Raw genomic sequence first — 26,547 nt, 5'->3', positions numbered from 1 at the left:
AATATGTATTATATTACAGCTGTGGTTATTCATTTACGTACAGATCAAATGTTCAATAGCTTCCAGTCCAAATTACACATACATCTAAAATCACTTGAGGTTAGGTCTCTGAACTCCCTCGTCCATAGTACCAAAGACACTCGTTAAGAAACAAAAAAATTAACTAAAGTTGTTTAGAAACTCGTGCTGCCGCATCAAGCTACTCCGGTCCTGGTGACAGCTGATCAGATGGGGGATAGCCGACACTACGGAACTAGATATCCGTACAGCCGTCATCGAAATCAGACAAAGGGGTGTGAGGAAGTAAATGTTTTACACGATTGAATCAAGAAAGAGTGTATTAAATATTAATGTTAACTAGCTTGTTAGCTTATTTTTTTGATAGCTACCGTGTTATCTAGCAAGGTATGCTATACGTTAGCTAGCGAGCCTAACGTAAACGCGTTTTCCCTAAAGCTTTTGAGGCCTGTTCATCCTGACAGTTTATTTTATAGTTCGTTAACCGAGGACACAACCAGCTCATTTGCGAGGTAAGTAACTTGCGAGCCATTTTTCGTTGCTGTACTAGGACCAACAAGCATCTCTTGAGAGCCAACATTGGCAGCGTAGCCTAGACCTATTTCTAGGTATCGTGTGGGAAATGGCTGTGAACTATTTGTTAACCTGTTGATGCCAGATAGTAAGCTAACGTTACTGTTATAATTTGGTAATCTAATTATAGCTAGTTAGTTTAATAAAAGTTATCAGTCAGATATAGTTAACTAACTACAGTACAGTACAGGTAACTCATTAGCAATTTTAATATGGCTGTTACAGCCAGTCAATTTATCCTTAGTGTGAATTGGTCATAGCAAACTAACGTTAGTTCGCTTGCTAGTCAGCTACATTTCCCTGAAATATAACTGCCAAACAGCCGTCTATAATGTTAGCTGGAGTTGCTGATTAACATTACTAGCTAACGTTAGCTACATAAGTTCATTTCGCAGAGTATTTTGTTTTTCTTTAACATGTAGCTAGCTATTCTTTCTATACATGTTATTTTACACAGTTTAGAGTTTGGGAAGTGCACGTGGACTTCCACCCGCTAGAATGGTTTTTGCTCACTGTAGCACTGCTGATCTGTGCTACTCCCTCCTAGCTATCTGCCACCCGCAGCAGCAGGATGACTGACGTCCCCATCCGAATAATCATGAGACGCCTCCACCAGGGCTCCAAATGATATGATAGTAGCTAGCTGGATTGCATTCTGTGCCAGCAGGAGCCTTGTGCAGGTTCTGCTGCTCTCATTGGAGCAGTTATCGCTACGGTTTTGGGAAAGCCTTGAGACATCCGGGACTATGGGAAACAGCTGCGTTTGTAGAGAAGAAAGTGACGTGGAGGATGGATCCGCAACTCACAGGCAACTCAGGCGAGTTGATCACCCCGCTGCCGATCCCCCTGAGGCACGAAGCAGTCGGCCCCGGGACCCTGTCAGACCCCCACGGCGTGGCCGGGGACCCCATGAACCCCGCCGGAAGAAACAAAACGTGGATGGGTTGGTGCTGGACACACTAGCTGTGATCAGGACTCTAGTTGACAAGTAAGTGTTTGAAATGTAGTCTAATTCCCAACCAAGCTAGTGGACATGATATGCATAATAAACTTTGCTTCCCTTCACAGGTCTTGTTATGTGTCTGGACTGTAGTACAGTTTGTTCAGATTGTGCAGGCTCTTTGTTGGCACTTCAGACATTCACAGCACACACCTCCGGGTCGTAAGATGTTTGAGGGGTGTGTAAACTCTCACTCGGGATAGGCTTACATCTTGGTACAAGCTTGTTGGCCATTGAGGTGTTATCCTCCAGACAGCCTCCTCTGCTCCCTCAGAACCCTGTCAATAGTGTTTAGGCTGACCGAATGCTTCCTCAGAGCTATAGAGGTCGGGGTCTGATTTTACGCTCTAATGATGAAGGACTTGAACCTGTGAGCAGAGACAGATTCTTCTCTGGGATTATCCTCCAGGAGGAGTTCCCAAGGGAGCTTTAGGTCTGCTGTCATTGGTCAGATTTATAGACAGGATGAGGGAGGCCAATGTGCCAGCCTCTCTATCAGACAAAACAACATCCTCAACAGTTACAGCCATCCATCGCACTGTTCCGCTCTGCCTCTAGCTTGTCATCTGAATTTCATAACTACTTATAGCAAGAGACTTAACAATGCACCCACACATTACATGTGATGATTATTGAGCGTCACTGTCACAAGATTCTCTGTTCACAATCACTTTTTTTTTTAGCGACCAAGAGCCCCCCTACTCCATGATCACGCTGCATGAGATGGCAGAAACAGGTAAGACAAATGTCCTTATATGGTACTGTACATGAGCATTGATGTAATACATGGATTTCCTCAGTTTCTCAAGAAATATTATTCATTTTCTTCAGTATCAGATAGAACAGTAAGAGGAGCTCTGTCCTCTGTGGCTGTCTCCTGTGTCAAATTAAGTAATTAGTGTGTCCTCTTCGTAGCTGTAACCTCTGGATATCGATAGAGTGGATCATAAGGTTTCCCAGGCTTTGCCAGTCATTACCCTCTGTTAAAGGCTCTTCTAGCCTACACAATGATACTAATGCAGGCTTCCCATTCAGTCTCTAAGGCAATAATGAAATGCCTTTGTGCAGCCTATTAGTCATGACAATCTCACCTGATCCCACAGCAAGATTGTGTTCATTTTCCATTGAGACTTGCTTGTAAAGTTTTACTATTCCCTATTAATGCTACTTGTTTTTGAGAACCAGACCCATAGTGCCAGAGCATGGTGCTAGTTCTTGTGGACAGTCAGTGGCAGGTCTGAGCCTCTCTTTAGCTGGTTTCAGAGGTGGATCTAGTGGGGCCTAACAGTCTTAACATCTGTAGCTTGTCTCTCCTCTCGTTGCCCAGTCCCACTAGGATTTCGTGAATTTTTTGTGATTTCAGCGGCCAAAAATGCTTGATTTAGTGGCATCTTTTCAGAAATTCCGAGCTACATTTTGCAATGTTTTTTTTTCTTCATGTTAATTTCAAATAAAGCAATAAAAAGTCATGCGCTCAGTTTTAGGACGATTTTTAAGCAGAATACATAATACCCCCCAGAAATTGAAGCATTTAAAGTGCTCAATTTGGTTTATTTTCAACATTAACAAAATGCATTCCCCCATAATCTGTAGGTACTAAAAAAGATTAAACTAGGACAAAAGAAACACCTGGGGTCCAAGCTGCATTTAAGACCTCGTAAGGTCGTAAGGGAGATAAACTTACTTTTAAAACGGTATTACCGTTTCTAAAAAATTCCAGGAAGATTGTGCTTTCGTGATCCGTATTAAGTTTTACAGAGTTTAAAACGGCAAATCTGACAAATTGCACTCAGTGCTTTGAGCAGCGCTCCCCATAGACATCCTGGGGAGAGCAGAGTGCCGACCACCCTACTAAAGCCAAGGTTAGCGGAGTAAAAGTTTGCGAGGAGTGGGATTTTTGTAATGTTACACACTGATGTTTTGGATAACAGTAAAAGGGTATTTCCCCGTTAACGGAATTGCGCTGAGACACCGATTTTTCACTTTAAAATGTATGCCAAACAAAGTTGAACAGACCATCCAACTACACTACATGGCCAAAAGTATGTGGACACTTTACATTAGTGGATTTGGTTATTTCAGCCACACCTGTTGCTGACAGGTGTATAAATTGAGGACTCAGTGACTTTCAACGTGGCACCGTCATACGATGCCACCTTTCCAACATGGCAATTCGTCACATTTCTGCCCTGCTAGAGCTGCTCCGGTCAACAGTAAGTGCTGTTATTGTGAAGTGGAAACGTCTAGGAGCAACAATGGCTCATCCGCAAAGTGGTAGACAAGCTCACAGAACTGGACCGCTGAGTGCTGAAGCGTGTAATGTGTAAAAATCATCTGTCCTCGGTTGCAACACTCACTACCGAGTTCAAAACTGCTTTTGGAAGCAACGTCAGCACAAGAACTGTTAGTCAGCAACTTCATGAAATGGGTTTCCATAGCAGAGCAGCGGCACACAAGCCTAAGATCGACATGCGCAATGCCAAGCGTCAGCTGGAGTGGTGTAAAGCTTGCCGGCTTTGGACTCTGGAGCAGTGAAAACGCGTTCTCTGGAGTGATGAATCACGCTTCACCATCTGGCAGTCCAAAGTACGAATCTGGGTTTGGCTGATGCCAGGAGGACTCTACCTGCCCCAATGCATAGTGCCAACTGTAAAGTTTGTTGGAGGAGGAATAATGATCTGGGGCTGTTTTTCATGGTTCGGGCTAAGCCCCTTAGTTCCAGTGAAGGGAAATCTTAACGCTACAGCATACAATGATATTCTAGATGATTCTGTGTATCCAACTTTGTGCCAACAGTTTGGGGTAAGCCCTTTTTCAGCATGACAATGCCCCTGTGCATAAAGTGAGGGCAAAACAGAAATGGTTTGTCAAGGTCAGTGTAGAAGAACTTAACTGGCCTGCACAGAGCCCTGACCTCAACCCCATCGAACACCTTTGGGATGAATTGGAATGCCGACTACAAGCCATCAGTGCCAATAATGCTCTTGTGGCTGAATGGAATCATGTCCCCGCAGCAATGTTCCAACATCTAGTGGAAAGCCTTCCCAGAAGAGTGGAGGCTGTTTTTCAGCAAAGGGGGGACCAATTCCATGTTAATGCCCATGATTTTGGAATGAGATGTTTGATGAGCAGGTGTCCACATACATTTAACAAATTACACTGAACATTTTACAAAAACACATTTGTTAACAGAATTTCTGTAAAATCTCCCTCAGCTTTTTTATGTACCACGTTTACCAAAAACTCTTTAAATATTTGCTCCGAATTAAGATTCAAAGATGTCTGCAGAAGGAATGGGGTGTCAGCTATGAAATGACACCTTGACTTAGAACATCCAGTTTTTGTTTTTCTATTACAGTATGATTTTGAGAGCAAAAAAATGGAGAAGAAACGAAACCTGGGAAAAAGCCCAGGAGAAAGCATAATTAGGATTAAAAATAAACTGATGTAGTAGTACAGGGATAGGCAACTGATGGCCTGCGGCCCGGCCCCCGTTTTTGTAGACCGCGTCTACATTTTTGTATTTTATGAACTGTCGGTCTCAACTTACTGTTGAGCGTTAGAATTGTAGAATGCACAATGTGCAATTTCGAAATGTTGTGCATCATCAGTTTCTCTGTCAGTCACTAACCATATTTACATCCACAGCGTTTATGCAAGTGAAGTCATACTGTATAAAAAGATCACGACAGCTGTGATGGAAACACAGTTTCGGTACAATTTGATAAATGCCAAAAGATAATTTGTTTGTTTGACATGGTGGGATCCAACATAATTTCGCTTGGGGACCCCAAAAGGCTAGAGCCAGCTCTGACTGCATGCATGGGTATGAATGTGGGTACACAGACCGACGAGCAACCGCGGCCCCCTGACGAGCAACTGCGGTGCCCATCCCTTTTTATAGGGCTCTAGAATAGGTACACAAAAGTAAGAAGGATATTGCATACTTCTATTCCTCACACTGGCTATTATTTTAATGAGCTCTGCCCTCCAAAAAACACCTCATTTGGTTGGTTAGGACCAAACCTGAACCAATTATAGAGGTCTGTTTCACAAGTTTGGACATCAAAGTACAGCACAGTAGAGCTTAGTATAGTACAATACAGTACATTATACTGTACTCATACAGTGTAGTGTTGTCACGATACCAGAATTTAATTCGATACCAGGTTTAGTATCATGATACTCAATGCCAGAATTATACCATGGCAAAAGAATAAAGCATATTTATATAAAAAATATAAACGCAACATGTGAATTGTTGGTCCCATGTTTCAAGCAGATATAAAAGATTCCAGAAATGTTCCATATGCACAAAAAGCTTATTTCTGTAACATTTTGTGTATACATTTTTTACATCCCTGTTAAGTGAGCATTTCTTCTTTGCTAAGGTAATCCATCCACCTGACAGGTGTGGCATATCAAGAAGCCGATTAAACAGCATGATCATTACACAGGTGCACCTTGCGCTGGGGACAATAAAAGTGCCACTCTAAAATGTGGAGTTTTGTCACACAACACAATGCCACAGATGTCTCAGGTTTTGAGGGAGCGTGCAATTGGCATGCTAACTGCAGGAATGTCCACCAGAGCTGTTGCCAGATAATTTAATGTTCTCTGCCATAAGTCGTTTTTAGAGCATTTGGCAGTACCTCCAACCGGCCTCACAACTGCAGACCACAGACCACGTATAACCACACCAGCGCAGGACCTCCACATCTGGCGTCTTCACCTATGGGATCGTCTGAGACCAGCCACCTGGACAGCTGATGAAACAACTGGGTTTGCACAAACAATTTCTGCACAAACACCATCTCAGGGAAGCTAATCTGCGTGCTCATCATCCTCACCAGGGTCCTGACCTGACGGCAGTTCGGCTTCGTACCCGACTTCAGTGGGCAAATGCTCACCTTCACTGGCACGCTGGAGAAGTGTGTTCTTCAGGCCTCCTGAGTGGCGCAGCTTTTTAAGGCACTACAGTCCCAGGTCTGATCCCAGGCTGTTTCACAGCCGACCGGGAGACCCATTTGGCCCAGCATCGTCCGGGTTAGGGGAGGGTTTGGCCGGACGGGATTTCCTTGTCACATCACACTCTAGCGATCCCTTGTGGCGGGCAGGTTGCCTGCAAGCTGACTTCGGCCGCCAGCTGGACGGCGTTTCCTCCGACACATTTGTTGCGGCTGGCTTCCGGGTTAAGAGAGCAGTGTGGCTGGGCAGGGTTGTGTTTCAGCGGTAGCATGGCTCTCGACCTTCCCCTCCCAAGTCCGTAGGGGAGTTGCAGCGATGGAACAAGACTAAATACAAATTTGGAATCGGGGAGAAAAAGGACAAAAAAAACGTGTGCTCTTCGCGAATGAATCCCGGTTTTAACTGTACCGGGCAGAAGGCGTGTATGGTGTCGTGTGGGCGAGCGGTTTGCAGATGTCAACAGAGTGCTCCATGGTGGCAGTGGCGTTCAAATCAAATCAAATCAAATCAAATTTATTTATATAGCCCTTCGTACATCAGCTGATATCTCAAAGTGCTGTACAGAAACCCAGCCTAAAACCCCAAACAGCAAGCAATGCAGGTGTAGAAGCACGGTGGCTAGGAAAAACTCCCTAGAAAGGCCAATACCTAGGAAGAAACCTAGAGAGGAACCAGGCTATGTGGGGTGGCCAGTCCTCTTCTGGCTGTGCCGGGTGGAGATTATAACAGAACAAGGCCAAGATGTTCAAATGTTCATAAATGACCAGCATGGTCGAATAATAATAAGGCAGAACAGTTGAAACTGGAGCAGCAGCACAGTCAGGTGGAAGTTGAAACTGGAGCAGCAGCATGGCCAGGTGGACTGGGGACAGCAAGGAGTCATCATGTCAGGTAGTCCTGGGGCATGGTCCTAGGGCTCAGGTCAGTTGAAACTGGAACAGCAGCATGGCCAGGTGGACTGGGGACAGCAAGGAGTCATCATGTCAGGTAGTCCTGGGGCATGGTCCTAGGGCTCAGGTCCTCCGAGAGAGAGAAAGAAAGAGAGAAGGAGAGAATTAGAGAACGCACACTTAGATTCACACAGGACACCGAATAGGACAGGAGAAGTACTCCAGATATAACAAACTGACCCCAGCCCCCCGACACATAAACTACTGCAGCATAAATACTGGAGGCTGAGACAGGAGGGGTCAGGAGACACTGTGGCCCCATCCGAGGACACCCCCGGACAGGGCCAAACAGGAAGGATATAACCCCACCCACTTTGCCAAAGCACAGCCCCCACACCACTAGAGGGATATCTTCAACCACCAACTTACCATCCTGAGACAAGGCTGAGTATAGCCCACAAAGATCTCCGCCACGGCACAACCCAAGGGGGGGGGCGCCAACCCAGACAGGATGACCACAACAGTGAATCAACCCACTCAGGTGACGCACCCCCTCCAGGGACGGCATGAGAGAGCCCCAGCTAGCCAGTGACTCAGCCCCTGTAATAGGGTTAGAGGCAGAGAATCCCAGTGGAAAGAGGGGAACCGGCCAGGCAGAGACAGCAAGGGCGGTTCGTTGCTCCAGAGCCTTTCCGTTCACCTTCCCACTCCTGGGCCAGACTACACTCAATCATATGACCCACTGAAGAGATGAGTCTTCAGTAAAGACTTAAAGGTTGAGACCGAGTTTGCGTCTCTGACATGGGTAGGCAGACCGTTCCATAAAAATGGAGCTCTATAGGAGAAAGCCCTGCCTCCAGCTGTTTGCTTAGAAATTCTAGGGACAATTAGGAGGCCTGCGTCTTGTGACCGTAGCGTACGTGTAGGTATGTACGGCAGGACCAAATCAGAGAGATAGGTAGGAGCAAGCCCATGTAATGCTTTGTAGGTTAGCAGTAAAACCTTGAAATCAGCCCTTGCTTTGACAGGAAGCCAGTGTAGAGAGGCTAGCACTGGCGTTATGGCATGGGCAGGCATAAGATACAGACAACGAACACAATTGCATTTTATCGATGGCAATTTGGATGCACAGAGTTAACGTGACGAGATCCTGAGGCCCATTGTCGTGCCATTCATCCGCCGCCATCGCCTCATGTTTCAGCATGAGGCACAGACCCATGATGCAAGGATCTGTACACAATTCCTGGAAGCTAAAAATGTGTCTGCATACTCACCAGACATGTAACCCATTGACCCTCTTTGGGATGCTCTGGATCAACGTGTACGACAGCGTGCTCCAGTTCCCGCCAATATCCAGCAACTTCGCACAGCCATTGAAGTGGAGTGCGACAATATTCTACAGGCCACAATCAACAGCCTGATCAACTCTATGCGAAGGAGATGTGTTGTGCTGCATGAGGCAAATGGTGGTCACACCAGATACTGACTGGTTTTCTGATCCACGCCCCTACTTCTTTTTTTAAGGTACAGTATCTGTGACCAACAGATGCATATCTGTATTCCCAGTCATGTGAAATGCATAGATTAAGGCCTAATGAATGTATTTCAATTGACTGATTTCCTTATATGAACTAACTCAGTAAAATCTTAGAAATTGTTGCATGTTGAATTTGTTTTTGTTCAGTGTAGTTTGCAGGGGTCTTCACTTCAATATTGTGTTTTAAGGTATTAGAAATACATCAAGACTTAATCTGGTCGATGTTTTCTAAGAGTCCTTTTCTATCTTTTTGACCATAAATCAACGCCTTTGCTTCTTCCTCATTTTTAGGATGTAAAATGTATATGGATTCATTTCTCAATATTGATGCTTAGCTTTCATTTGACACTCAGTTTCATATACTCCTATGAACTGTTGTTGTTCATGGGTCCTTTTACATGGAAATGTCCAAAAGACATCCATCTGCCTTGTGCTGCTGTTGCCACAGAAGTTAAAATTGAGTTACATAGTTTAACACAGGGAAAGGTTAGAAATGATTAAATTATATTGAATTAAGGGTGGCTAGGGGGAAGAGAAGCCTAAATAATACCTCACTTTCCACCAAATTCAACAGTAATTGAGTTTTAGTTTCTGGCCAGTTGAGTGATGCACAATACACCTCAAAGCAGACGTGCTTAGACACTAAACCTCAGACCGCACATATCTGCATCTAGTGTGACAACTACAAATAGGCTGTTAATTAACCAGTTTTGCTATCCCCTGCTAACCTCCACCTTTTCCCCCTACCCTACCCCCTGTGCCACCCTAAGATGACGGCTGGTTGGAGGTGGTCCAGTCTCTGATCCGGGTCATACCGCTGGACGACCCACTGGGACCAGCTGTGATTACCCTGCTGCTTGACGAGTGCCCACTGCCCACCAAAGTGAGTATTAGTTACCATCTGGGTCTCGTCTGTGTAATGCCTCCAAGATCCATCTTCCTTGCCTAATGCCTACACAAAACTCTAATTCAAAGCTCAACTTCCCAAAGCATGGCCATCCACTCTTACACACTCATTGATAGCAGCTGATTACAACACACCAAGCTCATGTTCCAGTAGGGATGGGGGTGGAGGATTGATAGTTATTAAAAAAATAACTAGGGTTGAGGAGTGATGTTGCCACTACGGTGCATCTGTAAGATGGTTGGAGACAAGGTTTCCAGTTCAGGGTACTTATTAACTAACTAAAAAGTACAGTACAGGGACATGGGAGCACATGGGGGTAGGATGTAGATTTGATGGCTTGTAAGGCCAGTAGGTAAGTTTGTGATACAAGTTTATAAAATGGAGATATTAACCCATGTTAACATACAATCATGACTGACAAGTGCAAAAGGATAAGAAATTGAAAAGTATCAAACAAACTGAGGATGTACAGTGCCTTGGAAAGTATTCAGACCCCTTTACCTTTTCCATGTTTTGTAAGGTTACAGCCTTATTCTAAAATGGATTAAATAGTCCCCCCCCCCCCCCCCCCCCTCAATCTACACACAATATCCCATAACGACAAAGCAAAAACTAATTTACAAAAATGAAATAAAAAGTATTCTTACCCTTTACTCAGTGCTTTGTTGAAGCATCTTTTGGCAGTTAGTATCTCCATTTTATAACATCCTTGAGTCTTGGTACACCTGTATCTGGGGAGTTTCTCCCATTCTTCTCTGCAGATCCTCTCAAGCTCTGTCAGGTTGGATGGGTAGCGTTGCTGCACAGCAATTTTCAGGTCTCTCCTGAGATGTTTGATCGGGATCAAGTCCGGGCTCTGGTTGGGCCACTCAAGGACATTCAGAGACTTGTCCCGAAGCCACTCCTGCGTTGTCTTGGCTGTGTGCTTAGGGTTGTTCAGACTGGAGCAGGTTTTCATCAAGGATCTTTCTGTACTTTACTCCGTTTATCTTTCCCTCGATCCTGACTAGTCTCACAGTCCCTGCAGCTGAAAAACATCCCCACAGCATGATGCTGCCACCATCATGCTTCTCCGTTGGATGGTACCAGGTTTCCTCCAGACGTGACGCTTGGCATTCAGGCCAAAGAGTAACTTTTGTTTCATCAGACCAGAGTATCTTGTTTCTCATGGTCAGAGTCCTTTAGATGCTTTTTTGGTAAACTCCAAGTGGGCTGTCGTGCCTTTTACTGAGGAGTGGCTTGAGTCTGGCCACTCTACCATAAAGGCCTGATTGGTAGAGTGCTGCAGAGATGGTTGTCCTTCTGCAAGGTTCTCCCATCTCCATAGAGGAACTCTGGAGCTCTATCAGAGTGACCATCGGGTTGTTGGTCACCTCACTGACCAAGGCCCTTCTCCCCTGATTCTGTCTCAGTTCTACAGACAATTCCACCGAACTCATTGCTTGGTTTTTGATATAAGCCTGTTTTCGCATTGTCATTATGGGGTATTTTGTGTAGATTGCTGATATTTTTTTATTTAATCAATTTTAGATTGAGACTGTAATGTAACAATGTGGAAAAAGTCAAGGGTCTGAATACTTTCTGAAGGACCTGTATATACGAAGGTATGTGGACACCCCTTCAATGAGTGGATTTGGATATTTCAGCCATACCTGTTGCTGACAGGTGTATAAAATCGAGCACACAGCCATGCAATCTTCATTGACAAACATTGGCGGTAGAATGGCCTTAAGAGTTCAGTGACTTTCAACGTGCCACTGTCATAGGATGGCACTTTTCCAACAAGTCAGTTTGTCAAATTTCTTCCCTGCTAGAGCTAACTGTAAATGCTGTTATTTTGAAGTGGTAGGCCACACAAGCTCACAAAACAAGACCGCCGAGTGCTGAAGCACGTTAAAATCGTATCTCGGTTGCAACACTCACTACTGACTTCCAAACTGCTTCTGGAAGCAACGTCAGCACAAGGACTCTTCATCGGGAGCTTCATGAAATGGGTTTCAATGGCTGAGACGCTGCACACAAGCCTAAGATCACCATACGCAGTGCCAAGCGTCACCCCTAGTGGTGTAATGCTTGCCGCCATTGGGCTCTGGAGCAGTGGAAATGCATTTACTGGAGTGATGAATCACACACCCCCATGTGGCAGACCGACGGATGAATCTGGGTTTGGCGGATGCCAGGAGAACACTACCTGCCCCAATGCATAGTGCCAACTGTGAAGTTTGGTGGAGGAGGAATAATGGTCTGGGGCTGTTTTTTCATGGTTCGGGCTTGGCCCCTTAGTCCCAGTGACGGGAAATCTTAACGCTACAGCCTACTTTGACATTCTAGATTCTGTGCTTCCAACTGTTTGGCAGCAGTTTGGGGAAGGCCCTTTCCTGTTTTAGCAGGACAATGCCCCTGTGTGCAAAGCGAGGTCCATACAGAAATGGTTTGTTGAGATCGGTGTGGAAGAACTTGACTGGCCTACACAGAGCCCTGACCTCACCTTTTTGGGATAAATAGGAACGCTGACTGCGAGCCAGGCCTAATCGCCCAACCTCACTAATGCTCTTGAGGCTTAATGGCAGGAAGTTCACGCAGCAATGTTCTAACCTCTAGTGGAAAGCTTTCCCAGAAGAGTGGAGGCTGTTATAGCAGCAAAGGGGACCAACTCCATATTAATGCCCATGATGACCAAAAAAGGGTTAAACAAATCAAATTATATTTTATTTTTGAGATTCTTCAAAGTACCCACCCTTTGCCTTGATGACAGCTTTGCACGTTGTTGGCAATATCTCAACCAGCTTCATGAGGTAGTCACCTGGAATGCATTTCAATGAACCGGTTTACCTTATTTTGTGCAATTTCTTTCTTTCCTTAATGCATTTAAGCCAATCAGTTGTTATGACAAGGTAGGTGTGGTATACAGAAGATGGTTCTATTTGGTAAAAGATCAAGTCCATATTATAGCAAGAACAGCTCAAATAAGCAAAGAGAAATGACAGTCCATTACTTTAAGACATGAAGGGCAGTCAATCTGGAAAATTTCAAGAACTTTGAACGTTTCTTCAAGCGCTATGATGAAACTGGCTCTCATGAGGCCCGCCACAGGAAAGGAAGACCCAGAGTTACCTCTGCTATAGAGGGTAAGGTCATTAGAGTTAACCGAACTTCAGATTGCAGCCTAAATGCTTTAGAGTTAAAGTAACAAACACATCTCAACCAGGTCGACTGATTATGGTTTTCTGATACTGATAATTGGAGGACCAAAAAAAGCCGATACCGATTAATCAGATTTTTTTATTTTTATATATATATATATTCTTTTTTTTAAATGTATATTTATTTTAGACCAAATTGATTTTATTGACGTATTATATTAAGTTAAAATAAACAGTTTCAACAATACTGAATGTCATTATTCCATATATGGAATAATGACAGTATATATACATATATGGAATAATGACATTCAGTATTGTTGAAACTGTTTATTTTAACTTAATATAATACGTCAATAAAATCAATTTGGTCTAAAATAAATAATGAAACAACATGTTCAAAGTGTTGGAGAAGAAAGTAAATGTGCAATATTTGCCATGTAAAAAAGCTAACGTTTAAGTTCTTTGCTCAGAACATATGAAAGCTGGTGGTTCCTTTTAACATGAGCCTTCAATATTCCCAGGTAAGAAGTTTTAGGTTGTATTTATTATAGGAATTCTAGGAATATTTCTCTCTGTACCATTTGTATTTCATATACCTTTGACTATCTGATGTTCTTATAGGCACTATAGTATTGCCAGCCTAATCTTGGGAGGCTTGAAGCCATGAACAGCGCAATGCTTGAAGCACAGCGAAGAACTGCTGGAAAATGCAGGAAAGTGCTGTTTGAATGAATGCTTAGGAGCCTGCTGCTGCCTACCACCGCTCAGACTGCTCTATCATAGACTTAATTATAATATAATAACACACAGAAATAAGAGCCTTAGGTCATTAATATGGTCAAATCCGGAAACTATCATTTTGAAAACAAAACATTTATTCTTTCAGTGAAATACGGAACCTTTACGTATTTTATCTAATGGGTGGCATCCCTAAGTCTAAATATTGCTGATGCATTGCACAGCCTTCAATGTTATGTCATAATTATGTACAATTCTGGCAAATTAATTACGGTCTTTGTTTGGAAGAAATGGTTTTCATACAGTTCGCAATGAGCCAGGCACCCCAAACTGCTGCATATACCCTGACTCTGCTTGCAAAGAACACAAGAGAAAAAAAGAAATTCATGTCAGCAGGCAATATTAATTAAATATGCAGGTTTAAAAACATATACTTGTGTATTGATTTTAAGAAAGGCATTGATGTTTATGGTTAGGTACACATTGATGCAACGACAGTGCTTTTTCAAGGATGAACTTGTTAAATCATCACCCGTTTGGCAAGGTAGGCTGTAATTCGATGATAAATTAACAGGCACCGCATTGATTATATCCAATGCAGGACAAGCTAGATAAACTAGTAATATCATTAACCATGTGTAGTTAACTAGTGTTTATGTTTTGATAGATTTTTTTTTACAAGGTAAGTTTAATACTAGCTAGCAACTTACCTTGGCTCCTTGCTGCACTCGCGTAACAGGTAGTCAAGCATGCCACGCAGTCTCCTCCTGGAGTGCAATATAATTGGCCATAATCAGTGTCCAAAAATGCTGATTACCGATATGAGAACTTGAAATCGGTCCTAATTAATTGGCCATTTGGATTAATCGGTCGACCTCTGATCTCAACATCAACTGTTCAGAAGAGACTTCATGAATCAGGCCTCCATGGTCAAATTGCTACAAAGAAACCACTACCAAAGGACACCAGTAAGAAGCAGAGACTTGCTTGGGCCAAGAAACGGAAGCAATGGACATTAGACCGGTGGAAATCTGTCCTTTTGGTCTGATGAGTTCAAATTTGAGATTTTTGGTTCCAACCACGAGACGCAGAGTAGGTGAACAGATGATCGCCGCATGTGTGGTTCCCACTGTGAAGCATGGAGGAGGTGGTGTTATGGTGTGGGGATGCTTTGCTGGTGACACTGATTTTATTTAGAATTCAAGGCACAGTTAACCAGAATGGCTACCATAGCGATACACCATCCCATCTGGTTTGGGACTATCATTTGTTTTTCAACAGGACAATGACCCAAAACACACCTCCAAGCTGTGTCAGGGGTATTTGACCAAGAAGGAGAGTGATGGAGTGCTGCATCAGATGACCTGGCCTCCACAATCATCTGACCTCAACCCATTTGAGATGGTTTGGAATGAGTTGACCACAGAGTGAAGGAAAAGTAGCCAACAAGTGCTCAGCATATGTGGGAACTCCTTCAAGATTGTTGGAAAAGCATTCCAGGTGAAGCTGATTGAGTGTGCAAAGCTGTCATCAAGGCAAAGGGTGAATACTTTGAAGAATCTCATGTATTTTTCATTAAAATAAAAAAAACTTGGTTACTACATGATTCCATATTTTATTTAATAGTTTTGACGTCTCCCCTATTATTCTACCATACAGAAAATAGTTTTAAAAAATAAAGAAAAACCCTTGAATAAATAGGTACTGTACAATAATGAAAAGTACTGACTTTCAGTCACGCACAACATGGAATGGAAAAGTTGGCCACCCCAAACATTCACCAACAAAAATAATTAAGACTGGAGGGAGAAACTGCTGCTTAAATAGTAAAGGGTTCTAATTAGGGATGTTAGTCGCTTAGCGCCCAAAATACATTGACCGGTCATGCTTATCAGTCTATAGGTGAATTTGCATTACTTCGTTCAATTAAATTGGTGCCAGAATTGAACAAATCTCGTAAAAAAGGAACAGTGTCTTGGTTGACCGGAATTATTATTTAGCTGAAAATAGTAATGTACAGTGACTTTAAAGTAGAAAGTACCTTTTTGTACCGCAACTAATGGCTGTCTCTAGTCAGTGATCCGCGAGCAAGCCAGAGCAGAGACTCATTGCTAAGCAACTCCGAATCAGGCTGCAGGGAGGAGCAGCACGAGCAGCTAAGAACAGCTGTGCCAGCAACCAAAGTTTCACAGCATTTCTCTACTGTTCATATCTACTTTTTTTTAATTGTCCAGAAGCCAAAGGCACAATCCTAGTCATATTAACAACCCATCTTATGTGTTGCATATTTACGTTTTCCCTATTTCTCAGTTTCTAACGGAGACGTTCATTACTCTGTCACATGAAACGGCTCTCATCAGGTGCATCTTTTCGAACCGTGTTTTCCCACATTGTAATTTAGGAAATGTTTGTAAATGATGTATTACATTCTCTGCTTCATTAAAATAGTTGCATGTTTAATATTATGAGAGGATAGGCTTGCCATAGTCACTTTTTTTCAAAGCTAATGAAAAATATTCAGTTACTTTCATGCATAGTATTTTCAGTTTAAAGGATTTTTAAGCCTTGATACAGTTGAGACATGGATTGTGTATGTTTGCCATTCAGAGGGTGAATGGGCAAGAAAAAATATTTTAAGTACTTTTGAATGGGGTATGTTGGTAGGTGCCAGGTGCACTGGTTTGAGTGTGTCAAGAACTGCAATGCTGCTAGGCTTTTCACGCCCGATCGATTCCTGTGTGTATCAAGAATGGTCCACCACTCAAAGGACATCCAGCCAACTTGACACAACTGTGGGAAAAACATTGGAATCTACATGGGCCAGCATCCCTGTGGAATGTTTCGACACCTTGTAGTATCCATGCCCCAATTTAATTGAGGCTGTTCTGATGGCAAAATGGGGTGCAACTCAATATTAGGAAGGTGTTCCTATTGTTTTGTACACTGTGTGTACTGTGCCTTCAAAACCTATTCACACCCTTAGATTTTTCCCCACATGTTGCGTTACAGCCTGATATTAAAGATTAAATATATTTTTGTCACTGGCCTACACACAATACCCCTTAATGTCAATGTGGATTTATGTAATAAAAATAATACATTAATTCAAATTGAAAGGCTGAAATGTCTTGACACAATACATATTCAACCCTTTTGTTATGGCAAGCATGAATAAGTTCAGGGGTAAAATATTTCGTAACAAGTCACGTAATATGTTACATGGACTCGCTCTGTGTGCAATAATAGTGATTAACATGATTTTTGAATGACAACCATGTCTCTGTCCCCCACACATACAGATAATTATAAGGTCCCTCAGTTGAGCAGTGAACACTGATTCAACCACAGAGGCCAGGGAGAATATCCAATGCCTTGCAAAGACAGGCACCTAATGGTAGATTAAAAAATACAAAAATCATTGAATATCCCTTTGATCATGGTGCAGTTATTAATTATATTTTGGATGGTGTACCAATTACACCCAGTCACTACAAAGATAGTCGTCCTTACTAACTCAGTTGCCAGAGAGGAAGGAAAAAGCTCAAGGAGTTCACCACGAGGCCAATGGTGACTTTAAAACAGTTAGAGTTGATAGCTGTGACCGGAGAACACTGCGGATGGATCAACAACATTGTAGTTACTCCACAATACTAACCTAATTGACAGAGTAAAAAGATCAAAGCCTGTACAGAATAAAAATATTCCAAAACATGCATCCTGTTTCCAACAAGACACTAAAGTAATACTGCAAAAAATATGTGGCAAAGCAAATGGACTTTTTGTCCTGTCTACAAAATGTTATGTTTGGGGCAAATTTTCAATAGATTTTGCAAACCTTTCTAAAAACATGTTTTCACTTTGTCATTAAAGGGTATTGTGTGTAGATGGGTGAGGAAAAAAAGAATACACTTTGAATTCAGCCTGTAACACAACAAAACGTAGAATAAATCAAGGGGTATGAATACTTTCTGAAGGAACTGTATTATGAAAGAAAAGACTATATGAAGTTTCAATAGATTTCAAGAGACATTGTTTTCCTTTGTTGGGCTTTCAAAACAGTGCTTGTTTCCCCTCCTTTGTCAGGATGCTCTACAGAAGTTGTCCGAGATGCTGAGCTTGAGTGCCACTGTGGCCCGCCAGGATGCCATCATCCCTTCTAAGCACCGCAACACTACTGCTGTACTGGGCTGCCTGGCTGAGAAACTGGCTGGTAAGTGTGGATGCAACCTGATCTCCTTCATTCTCTTACACACATATGTTTGTTTTACTATCCATGTAGGGACAATTGATTCCCATTCGAAATCCTATTTTTCTTAACCTAACCTTACCTAACTCTAAACCTAACCCTTAAGCCTAAAAAAATATTTTTCCTTGTGGGGACTGGCGAAATGTCCCCACTTGTCCAAATTTTCCTTGTCTTACTAAACTTGATGACTTCTGGTCCCCACGAGAATGGTAAAACCAAACCCCACACACACACTTTATCTTACACACACACACACACACACACTCTTGAACTCACATAATCAACAGTGAAAAATGAAAATGCTCTCAAGTGCCACAGGTTATTTGACCCTAGTTGACGAACCAGTATTTGGCATACCAAATGGTCATTGTGAACTGAAAGAGCTGATCCTGCAGGTTTCGGTTGTATGCTTGTCATGACACGGCCAAAATGCTCTGCCTTTGCTCTGACAGTTCTGCTGAGCCTGCAGCACTGGGCTGGGGAGAGGGTGGCCAGGGTGAGACAACTCAGTCTGTCTGACATACCCAACAGGGGTTGCCTCTACTATTCAATGTCTGTTTGTTTACACCCCAAACTTTGAATTACACATCGTCTTTCTCTGGAAGCGTTGTGTTACTATTTTTCTTTGTATTATTATTTTTTAGCTCTGTATCGTTGGGAAGGGCTCATAAGCAAGCATTAAAGTAAAGCATTAAATTAAAGCAAGTAAAGTCTACACCCATTGTATTCGGCGCATGTGAAACATATATATAATTTTTGTTGGGGGTGCAATCCTGTCCCTTTACTGTGGCCCTTAGTGTTGTTCATTCACCTAACGCCCACTCCACATGTCTCATGTCTCAGGTCCAGCCAGCATTGGACTCCTGAGCCCTGGAACTCTGGGGTACCTGCTAGAGAGCCTGGTGAGACCACAACAAACATGTAGAACCACACAAATGCTGTTGCTCTGTCAATAGTCTGGTAGGTGCCAGGCGCACTGGTTTGAGTGTGTCAAGAACTGCAATGCTGCTAGGCTTTTCACGCCCAATCGATTCCTGCTCTGTCAATAGTCATATACTTGGGTCATTTTTCTGTAGAATGAGGCTGAGACCTTGTCTAATTTATCTGAACATCTCTTCCCAGAGTTCTGAGGCCCATCCTACTGTAATGCTCTTTGCCCTCATAGCCTTGGAGAAGTTCTCACAGACCAGTAAGTTTGTCCCCTTATCCTGCACATCCTTCTGAAGGTTGCTATGCTATCCCATTGGCCACAAAACGGACTAGTAACTGTTATATTTCCCTGTTGCAGGTGAGAACAAGCTAACAGTGTCTGAGTCGTGTATAAGTGAACGACTGGGGGTTCTGGAATCGTGGGCTGACCACACAGACTACCTGAAGCGCCAGGTCGGCTTCTGTTCCCAATGGAGCCTAGATAACCTCTGTGAGTAGTAGGGTACATCATGTTAGGGAGGACAGTTCTCATCCACTGACTGTTAATCTTCTCTCTATCCTTTCTCCTCAGTCCTGAAAGATGGCCGTCAGTTAACCTACGAGAAGGTGAACTTGAGCAACATCAACGCCATGCTGAACAGCAACGACGTCAGCGAGTATCTCAAGATCTCTCCCAGTGGACTGGAGGTGAGGGGGCCTCTCTCTGTAACACGCCTGACAGAGCAGTGTGACTAGAATGATCCCTGTTGCGCACACAATAAATTATTATACTTTGTTTGTTATGCTAAATGCCAGTATCACACTGATCAGTATCATCCTGTTCCATAGAGATAATGGATCTGCCCTTTTCTCCACTCTCCCAAGGCGCGCTGCGACGCGTCCTCCTTTGAGAGTGTACGCTGTACCTTCTGTGTGGACTCGGGCGTGTGGTACTATGAGGTCACAGTGGTCACCTCCGGGGTCATGCAGATTGGCTGGGCCACCAAGGACAGCAAGTTCCTTAACCATGTACGTGCTTACATGCTGTACTGATACACACAGCAAGCAGTGTTTATTTCTGCTAGAGACTGAATGCCGTAATGTGTGTGTTTCAGGAGGGTTATGGGATAGGAGATGATGAATACTCGTGTGCATATGATGGCTGCAGGCAGCTAATCTGGTACAACGCTCGCAGTAAACCACACTCCCACCCCTGCTGGAAAGAGGGTAAGTGCATCCCAAACTCCATACAGTTTCATGTTGTAGCTCAGAGGCAGGCTGTAATGGCGAGATGTCTGTCAACACCTCGGCTTACACACATTTGTTACCAAACTACTGTCCCTTACAAGCATATGCTTAAGCCTTACACTTTCTTTGATCTGTAGGAGATGCCATAGGTTTCCTACTGGACCTCAGTAAGAAGCAGATGCTTTTCTACCTGAATGGACATCAGCTCCCCTCAGAGAAGCAGGTGTTTTCCTCTGCAACGTGAGTATACACACCCTGCTCCTGCTTGCTCTATTTTCTGGCCATAATCCAAAGTGCACCCCACACAAGTATTGACATACTGTACATTTCAGTAACTCACTGCCACCTCCAATATCCTCATTAGTCTTCCTACTTCCTTTCTTTTTCCAGGTCTGGCTTCTTTGCAGCAGCAAGTTTCATGTCCTACCAACAATGTGAGTTTAACTTTGGGGCGAAGCCCTTCCGCCATCCCCCGTCTGTCAAGTTCAGCACCTTCAATGACTTTGCCTCACTGGCGTCTGATGAGAAGATTATCCTTCCCAGGTAAGTCTGAGCTAATGTAGCCTTGGGCAAAATGGTTAGGCTTTAAATGATCACTCTAGTTGAACAGGACATCTGCACATTATGTGAACTCCCATGTACCATTTAGTGACTGCTTGTGTGTTCCTCAGACACCGGCGCCTGGCCCTGCTCAAGCAGGTGAGCATCAGAGACAATTGTTGCACCCTCTGCTGTGACCAGATGGCCGATACAGAGCTGAGACCCTGCGGACACAGGTACAACAACTTCCCTCTCTGTTTCACCCCTTGTACCTGTATTGAGTATCTAGCCATTTGCCTGTGTGTTACGGCTCCTTATGTGGTCTCTGTGTGTGTTTTGTATCCTTAGTGGGATGTGTATGGAGTGTGCCTTACAGCTGGAGACGTGCCCGTTGTGTCGCCAGGACATCCTGACCCGTGTCAGACTCATCTCACATGTGTCCTGACACATCACCTTCAAACCAGGACATGAACTCTCCTCCCCTCCTATCACCTTTATCCCAGTAATCAACCCGACCAATAGGACTGTGAGGCTGTGCCAGGGTTCCTGATCGGACCCTGGGCCTAATGTGAGGAGGGAGTGATGGGACCTGACAGAGCTCCAGGAGAGATACAGTGTGGGGGATAGTGTAGGGATAATAGGACAAGGAGGGGTAACCCTTTCTTCTGCTGCACTCCATGGCGTGTTCTCTCTGTGAGGAGATGGGGCCCCACACCCCGTCTGGGAGCAAAAAAAGTGCTTGGAGAGTGAGGGGGCAGTGGGAGGAAGACTAGAGACATTACCAGGCAGCAGCATTTCCAGAATCACCCCATCAATCTTAATGTCATAAACTCAGTGTCTGCACATGGATCTGCCTAATGTTCCCTCTCTTAGGCTCTGGTCAATGTGTCCTGTGTAGCTCTGCTCAGAGGTTTTACATGTATCTGTGATTCTCTTGTTTTATTCTGACTAAACGTAAAGGCACAACAACGAAGAGACAGCCTTGGTTGGCTCAGTTGGCTGAGACAATGATGTTAAGGCCCTGCTCGGTCATACAATACTAACTGAGCACAGATTTGTCCCTCTCCTCTACTTGAAGCATTTCTGGGTTGAGTAACCATGCTGTTATACATGATTGAACATTTTATGAAATAACTGTTACTCAAAATATTATTATATATCTACAATTCAAACCAAATGTAATGAAATTGGGGTTATTGAAATCACAGCTAATCACATTTTAATTATGGGGTTATATGAAGTGGTTGTGGAAAATCTGAAGGTACTACATCTCAATCAATACGAATGACTACATTTGGCCACAGTGTGTAAATATGGAGGACCAGTTGTCTCCAGTCCATTCCTGACAATGAGTTAGTCATGGAAGAAATTAAGAGTTAAACGTTCAATTGTATCTGTCTTTAATGGAGTAGCCCCAGGGGTCACAAAGATGTGATTTACTGAATCATTGTTTTCTGGGTTATGATAATTGTAATAAATGTATTGTGTTGCATAGTTGCTTGTCAAAGATGCCAATTTTATTGACAAGATTTAGCAGGCTAGCTACATCACTACTAAACGCATCAGCCAGAATGTATGATGTGTATGCCACGCCGCATTATCATGGGACGAAAATGAAAATAAATGTAGTCCATGATTGCAATAAAGGACCTATTAACGCACTTAAACATTGAACGTTAATTTCAGTTCAACCGATGTTGAGAGCCTGACCGTGCCGTACTCTATTGTATTTACGGAACTAATCTGCTGGGATCTGTTTCCTCAAGGGACTTCATTTTCTGAAGGGAGCGTTTTTTTCGTTGCCTTGGTAATTTGGTGCCTTGGAAGCGATTACCGAGAATCCGACACGTTAGCTTGATAGCTAGCTAATTAGATTTAGAATGGACGTGAAAGAGCGAAGTAAGTAACTTGACAAATTGTAAATCATAGCAATCATTGCCTTCCGACTTTATTTTTATCTACTGCTGAGCTTGTTAGCCTTTAGGGTGGTGACTTGTTTGCATGCTAATTTAATGTTAGCTTCCATTAGGCTAGCTAGCTAATGTGTTGACATGTTGTCTCATTGAGATCCTTTGTGATTTCTAATTCTTTGCCATATCTAATGTTATTGTGCAATGCCTTATTATTTTTTAGATCTGCTGGGTGGTGCAGAGAACATCGTTGAAATGATGGACTTAGAGGAAGAGAATTTTGCTGTTTCAAAGTATGTGTGTCTGAGGAAGTGAGTGAGGTAGCTAGGTTAGAAGATAATGGTTTATATTGTTTGGTTGCTGACTACGGTATGTTTTAACCTCCCTAGCTCATCAGATGCTGATGCTGCCTTTGATGCTGTCATTGGTAGTATTGAAGACATCATCATGGGTAAATTGCGGTCTTAGACATGTTTCAGTGTGTAAAGGTTAAATTAATTGCTAATATTACTCAATTTCCACCTTAGAGGATGACTTCCAGCACCTGCAACAGAGCTTCATGGAGAAACACTACCTGGAGTTTGATGACTCAGAGGAGAACAAACTCACCTACACACCCATCTTCAACGAATATGTAAAGCAGTGTTTATGTTCATCTGCCTCCCTTATTTGAACTCAATTTCATGTACTGTAGAGCGTATAAAATAAAAACTGAAAGTATGTCTCGATCATACATGTTGTTTACTTCAACCTCAGATTGAGATGCTTGAGAAACGCCTCGAGCAGCAGCTGATGGAGAGGATTCCCTGTTTCAACATGAGCACATTTAACCATTTACTCAAGTAAGTACATTTCCCCTCAGGAGTAACTTTACATGCTGCCGCTAGGTGGCACATTGCCCCTTGTAAACCAAGTACACCTCACTGCAGAGTGCAACATGTATTGGTTCTTGTTTCACAAAAAAAATGTTTTGTTTCAGGCAGCACAAAGATGAGGTGTCAGGAGACATCTTCGACATGTTGCTTACCTTTACAGATTTTATGGCCTTCAAGGAAATGTTCATTGACTACAGAGCAGTGAGTAAAAACCCAGAATGTTTCCGATTGGATGTTTTTATTTTAGGATCTGCACTAATAATTTGTTAGAGAGGATTGTTTCCTCTGTTGTTGTGTGTCAGAAACATAGAGATAGGTGGAGGACTCTAGTGCCCAAAAGCCAGTTTAGTATGGGCAGTGCCATTGAGGACTTTAACCATTTTGAAGTAGTCAACTGTGTGGGACTTCCTAAGGGTTAAGGAAGGATATCATAATTCCATCCAGGTCACCAGAAAGGATCAGCCAATAAATTATACTTGTGAGGAAATATTCCATAACTGCAGGTGGCAGTAAATCATCAACATTGGCTTTATACCTGTTCAAACAGAACATTACAGGTGGCACTATGCACCCTTTCAGTTTCTTTGCCAACTCATAGAAATAGTAGAAAAATAAAAGTGACTACCTCAAAATGGAGATGGCATCAATGGTGCTGCTTGTGCTCTCATAGACGCCATGATGTGATGTCTATGCTCAGCACCTATACCTTCTGTCTTCAGGAGAGGGAGGGCCGAGGGCTGGACCTCAGTGATGGCCTAGTCGTGAGGTCTCTCAGCTCTGCAACCTCTAAACCCATCACCTCCAGAACAACAGAACTGAAATAACTAATTAACAATCATCCCCAAACCTACAAACATGCACATTCATGTCAAATAGAGTAGTGCTGCTGGTGACCGAACATAAGTGTTCATGTCTTGCCCATGCTCACCTGTTGCAGGTTTGCAATGGGAATGTTATCAGTATATATTACGTCTAGCCATTCTCTGGTCAAGATGGACACTTTTGTCCTCATGGAACCATTTATTTTTTTTGAATTTGAATTTGTGAACTCAATAATTTTTTTAGTTTTGTGTCTGAAGTTCTAAAACGAACAGTATTTTTATTACGTCACGCACTCAGTGAATGTCACCGGTTTGTGCATATTTGCTTATGTCCCATTGTCTGTAAATAAGGGTTTCAAATAAAGACATTCTGTAAAATCACATTCTACTTAATTTAAAAAAAAAAGTGTAGTGGTGTGGATAAACCACAATGCGCACAACACATGATTCTCTTGGTCTTCAGAATGAAAAACATTTCTGAATGCGTGTTGCACACAGACCATTGGGATGCCTGTGTATCTACAAGTATTACATTATAAAGTGTATCATTCATGACACTTTCCTAGAGTATATGATCATAGTGGTTATGTATGGGAGCATGTACAGTATGTGAGTCATGAGTGAGTGTGCTGATAGATGTGGGGTTACCATAGCAACATACTTACTAAGGGACTGCAAAATGCTTCCGGTGTTCATTCCAGTCATAATCTTGACATCTCAAAAATCTATTGATGTCTAGCTTTTGAAAAAACAGTCATTATATGAGCAGGCTTGGTATCTCCTCTTGTCACTGTTCGGTTCACACTGTACAAGTCTCTGTGGTATGGAGAGGGTTTCTCAGGATAAGTAGTAGAGTAGTCCTATGCAGGACCAGAGTCGCAGACTGCATTACCTCCATTCGACTTCCAGGCCATGTTGTAAAAGAAGGCGCTGGCTCTGTATATGTTGGTACGATGCCAAAAACAACAGAACAAGTGAGACCAAATCAGACAGAGCAGAATGTTATCATAAAATACATGCCTGCATTCATTATTTCTCGATTGTCAGTTAATTGATATTGCTGATTTCTTAACTGGCAATGTCGAGGATAGGCAGGTGGGTTGTCAGTACTTGTCATATACAGTGGGGCAAAAAAATATTTAGTCAGCCACCAATTGTGCAAGTTCTCCCACTTAAAAAGATGAGAGCCCTGTAATTTTCATCATAGGTACACTTCAACTATGACACAAAATTAGAGAAAATCCAGAAAATCACATTGTAGGATTTTTAATGAAATTGAGATTTACTCAGACGTACAGCTGTAATCGCCGCCAATGGTGATTTTAACATGTATTGACTCTGGGAATACTTATGTAAATGAGATGTTTCTCTTTTTTATTTCCAATAAATTCACATTGTTCTTATGCGGTATTGTGTGTAGATGGGTGAGACAACAAAAAAAATATTAACTATTTTGAATTAAGGTTGTAACACAACAAATTATGAAATAAATCAAGGGGTAGGAATAATTTCTAAAGGCACTGTTAGCCTGTCTGGATTAAGATATTGTCTATATCGGCTCTCAATAGGTTTTTTTTTCGTGCCTGTCAGAAACTCAAGTGTCCAAACCCTAGCCTATATAATGCAAGTGGGGCCTAGCTACATCAATTTGCTTTAAATTGCTAAATACAAATATTCACAATAACATTGCCTAAAATGTTTCCCTGTTTTATCACCGCTTAATCATCATAGGCTACAGTTATTTATTTCGTTCTTTCTTTTAGAACACCATTCATTGATAAATTCAATAATTGAGTTTAATTGAAAAAATAACGAATAGTTAGTTACTGGCTACCGATTAAATTACCTTGCCAAAAATAATTGTCAGAAGTGGGATTCGAACCCACGCCTCCAGGGGAGACTGCGACCTGAACGCAGCGCCTTAGACCGCTCGGCCATCCTGACGTTACTCTACTTGACTATGAAAGCACTTATGAACATATGCACCCGAGTTAAAATTATAGAGAATATAATCAGCGAGCTACTTTTGTAACAATAGTATGGCGAATAATGAAACAAGGATAACAGCGAGAGATGAAGCAAATTAACGTTAGCAGCTAGCTAGCATATAATTATTAGCTAGCTAGCTGACGTTAGCACGTGGTTTCAAACTCTTGAATAACATTAAGTGACTAGCAAGCTTGATCTTCTTAATTTCTCCTCCGTCAGGCGAGACACCTTG

At 42.8% G+C, this 26,547-nt stretch overlaps 2 protein-coding genes and 1 non-coding gene across 5 annotated transcripts; 2 read left to right on the top strand and 1 right to left on the bottom strand.

Annotated features, from left to right (window-relative positions):
* Window positions 1–22,381, top strand: rspry1 (ring finger and SPRY domain containing 1). Of its 2 annotated transcripts, none has more exons than XM_020456041.2 (15): window positions 1–530; window positions 1,139–1,579; window positions 2,275–2,327; window positions 9,757–9,869; window positions 17,861–17,987; window positions 18,867–18,925; window positions 19,146–19,212; window positions 19,312–19,443; window positions 19,525–19,640; window positions 19,818–19,961; window positions 20,048–20,159; window positions 20,318–20,420; window positions 20,571–20,723; window positions 20,852–20,956; window positions 21,069–22,381. In XM_020456041.2, exons 2-15 carry the CDS (start codon window positions 1,221–1,223, stop codon window positions 21,163–21,165), a joined length of 1,740 nt encoding a protein of 579 aa, XP_020311630.1. In that variant the 5' UTR covers window positions 1–530; window positions 1,139–1,220; the 3' UTR covers window positions 21,166–22,381. The 2 variants fall into 2 exon arrangements, with proteins under 2 accessions (XP_020311630.1, XP_020311632.1); XM_020456043.2 differs by having other exon boundaries at window positions 55–530; window positions 1,259–1,579.
* A 94-nt stretch (window positions 22,382–22,475) lies between these two features.
* Window positions 22,476–24,707, top strand: LOC109867118 (ADP-ribosylation factor-like protein 2-binding protein). Of its 2 annotated transcripts, none has more exons than XM_020456044.2 (7): window positions 22,476–22,619; window positions 22,854–22,923; window positions 23,020–23,081; window positions 23,158–23,264; window positions 23,387–23,472; window positions 23,610–23,706; window positions 24,225–24,698. In XM_020456044.2, exons 1-7 carry the CDS (start codon window positions 22,601–22,603, stop codon window positions 24,327–24,329), a joined length of 546 nt encoding a protein of 181 aa, XP_020311633.1. In that variant the 5' UTR covers window positions 22,476–22,600; the 3' UTR covers window positions 24,330–24,698. The 2 variants fall into 2 exon arrangements, with proteins under 2 accessions (XP_020311633.1, XP_031657595.1); XM_031801735.1 differs by having other exon boundaries at window positions 22,484–22,619; window positions 22,854–22,941; window positions 24,225–24,707.
* A 1,480-nt stretch (window positions 24,708–26,187) lies between these two features.
* trnal-cag (transfer RNA leucine (anticodon CAG)) lies at window positions 26,188–26,270 on the bottom strand. Its single transcript has one exon. It is a non-coding gene; the product is annotated as a tRNA-Leu (tRNA).
* Window positions 26,271–26,547: the final 277 nt, after the last annotated feature.

This window comes from Oncorhynchus kisutch, linkage group LG22 (assembly GCF_002021735.2).
Source record: "Oncorhynchus kisutch isolate 150728-3 linkage group LG22, Okis_V2, whole genome shotgun sequence".
Classification (NCBI taxonomy): Eukaryota; Metazoa; Chordata; class Actinopteri; order Salmoniformes; family Salmonidae; genus Oncorhynchus; species Oncorhynchus kisutch.
The sequence above is the reverse complement of the archived record's forward strand: the minus strand, read 5'-3'. Positions and strand labels throughout refer to the sequence as shown.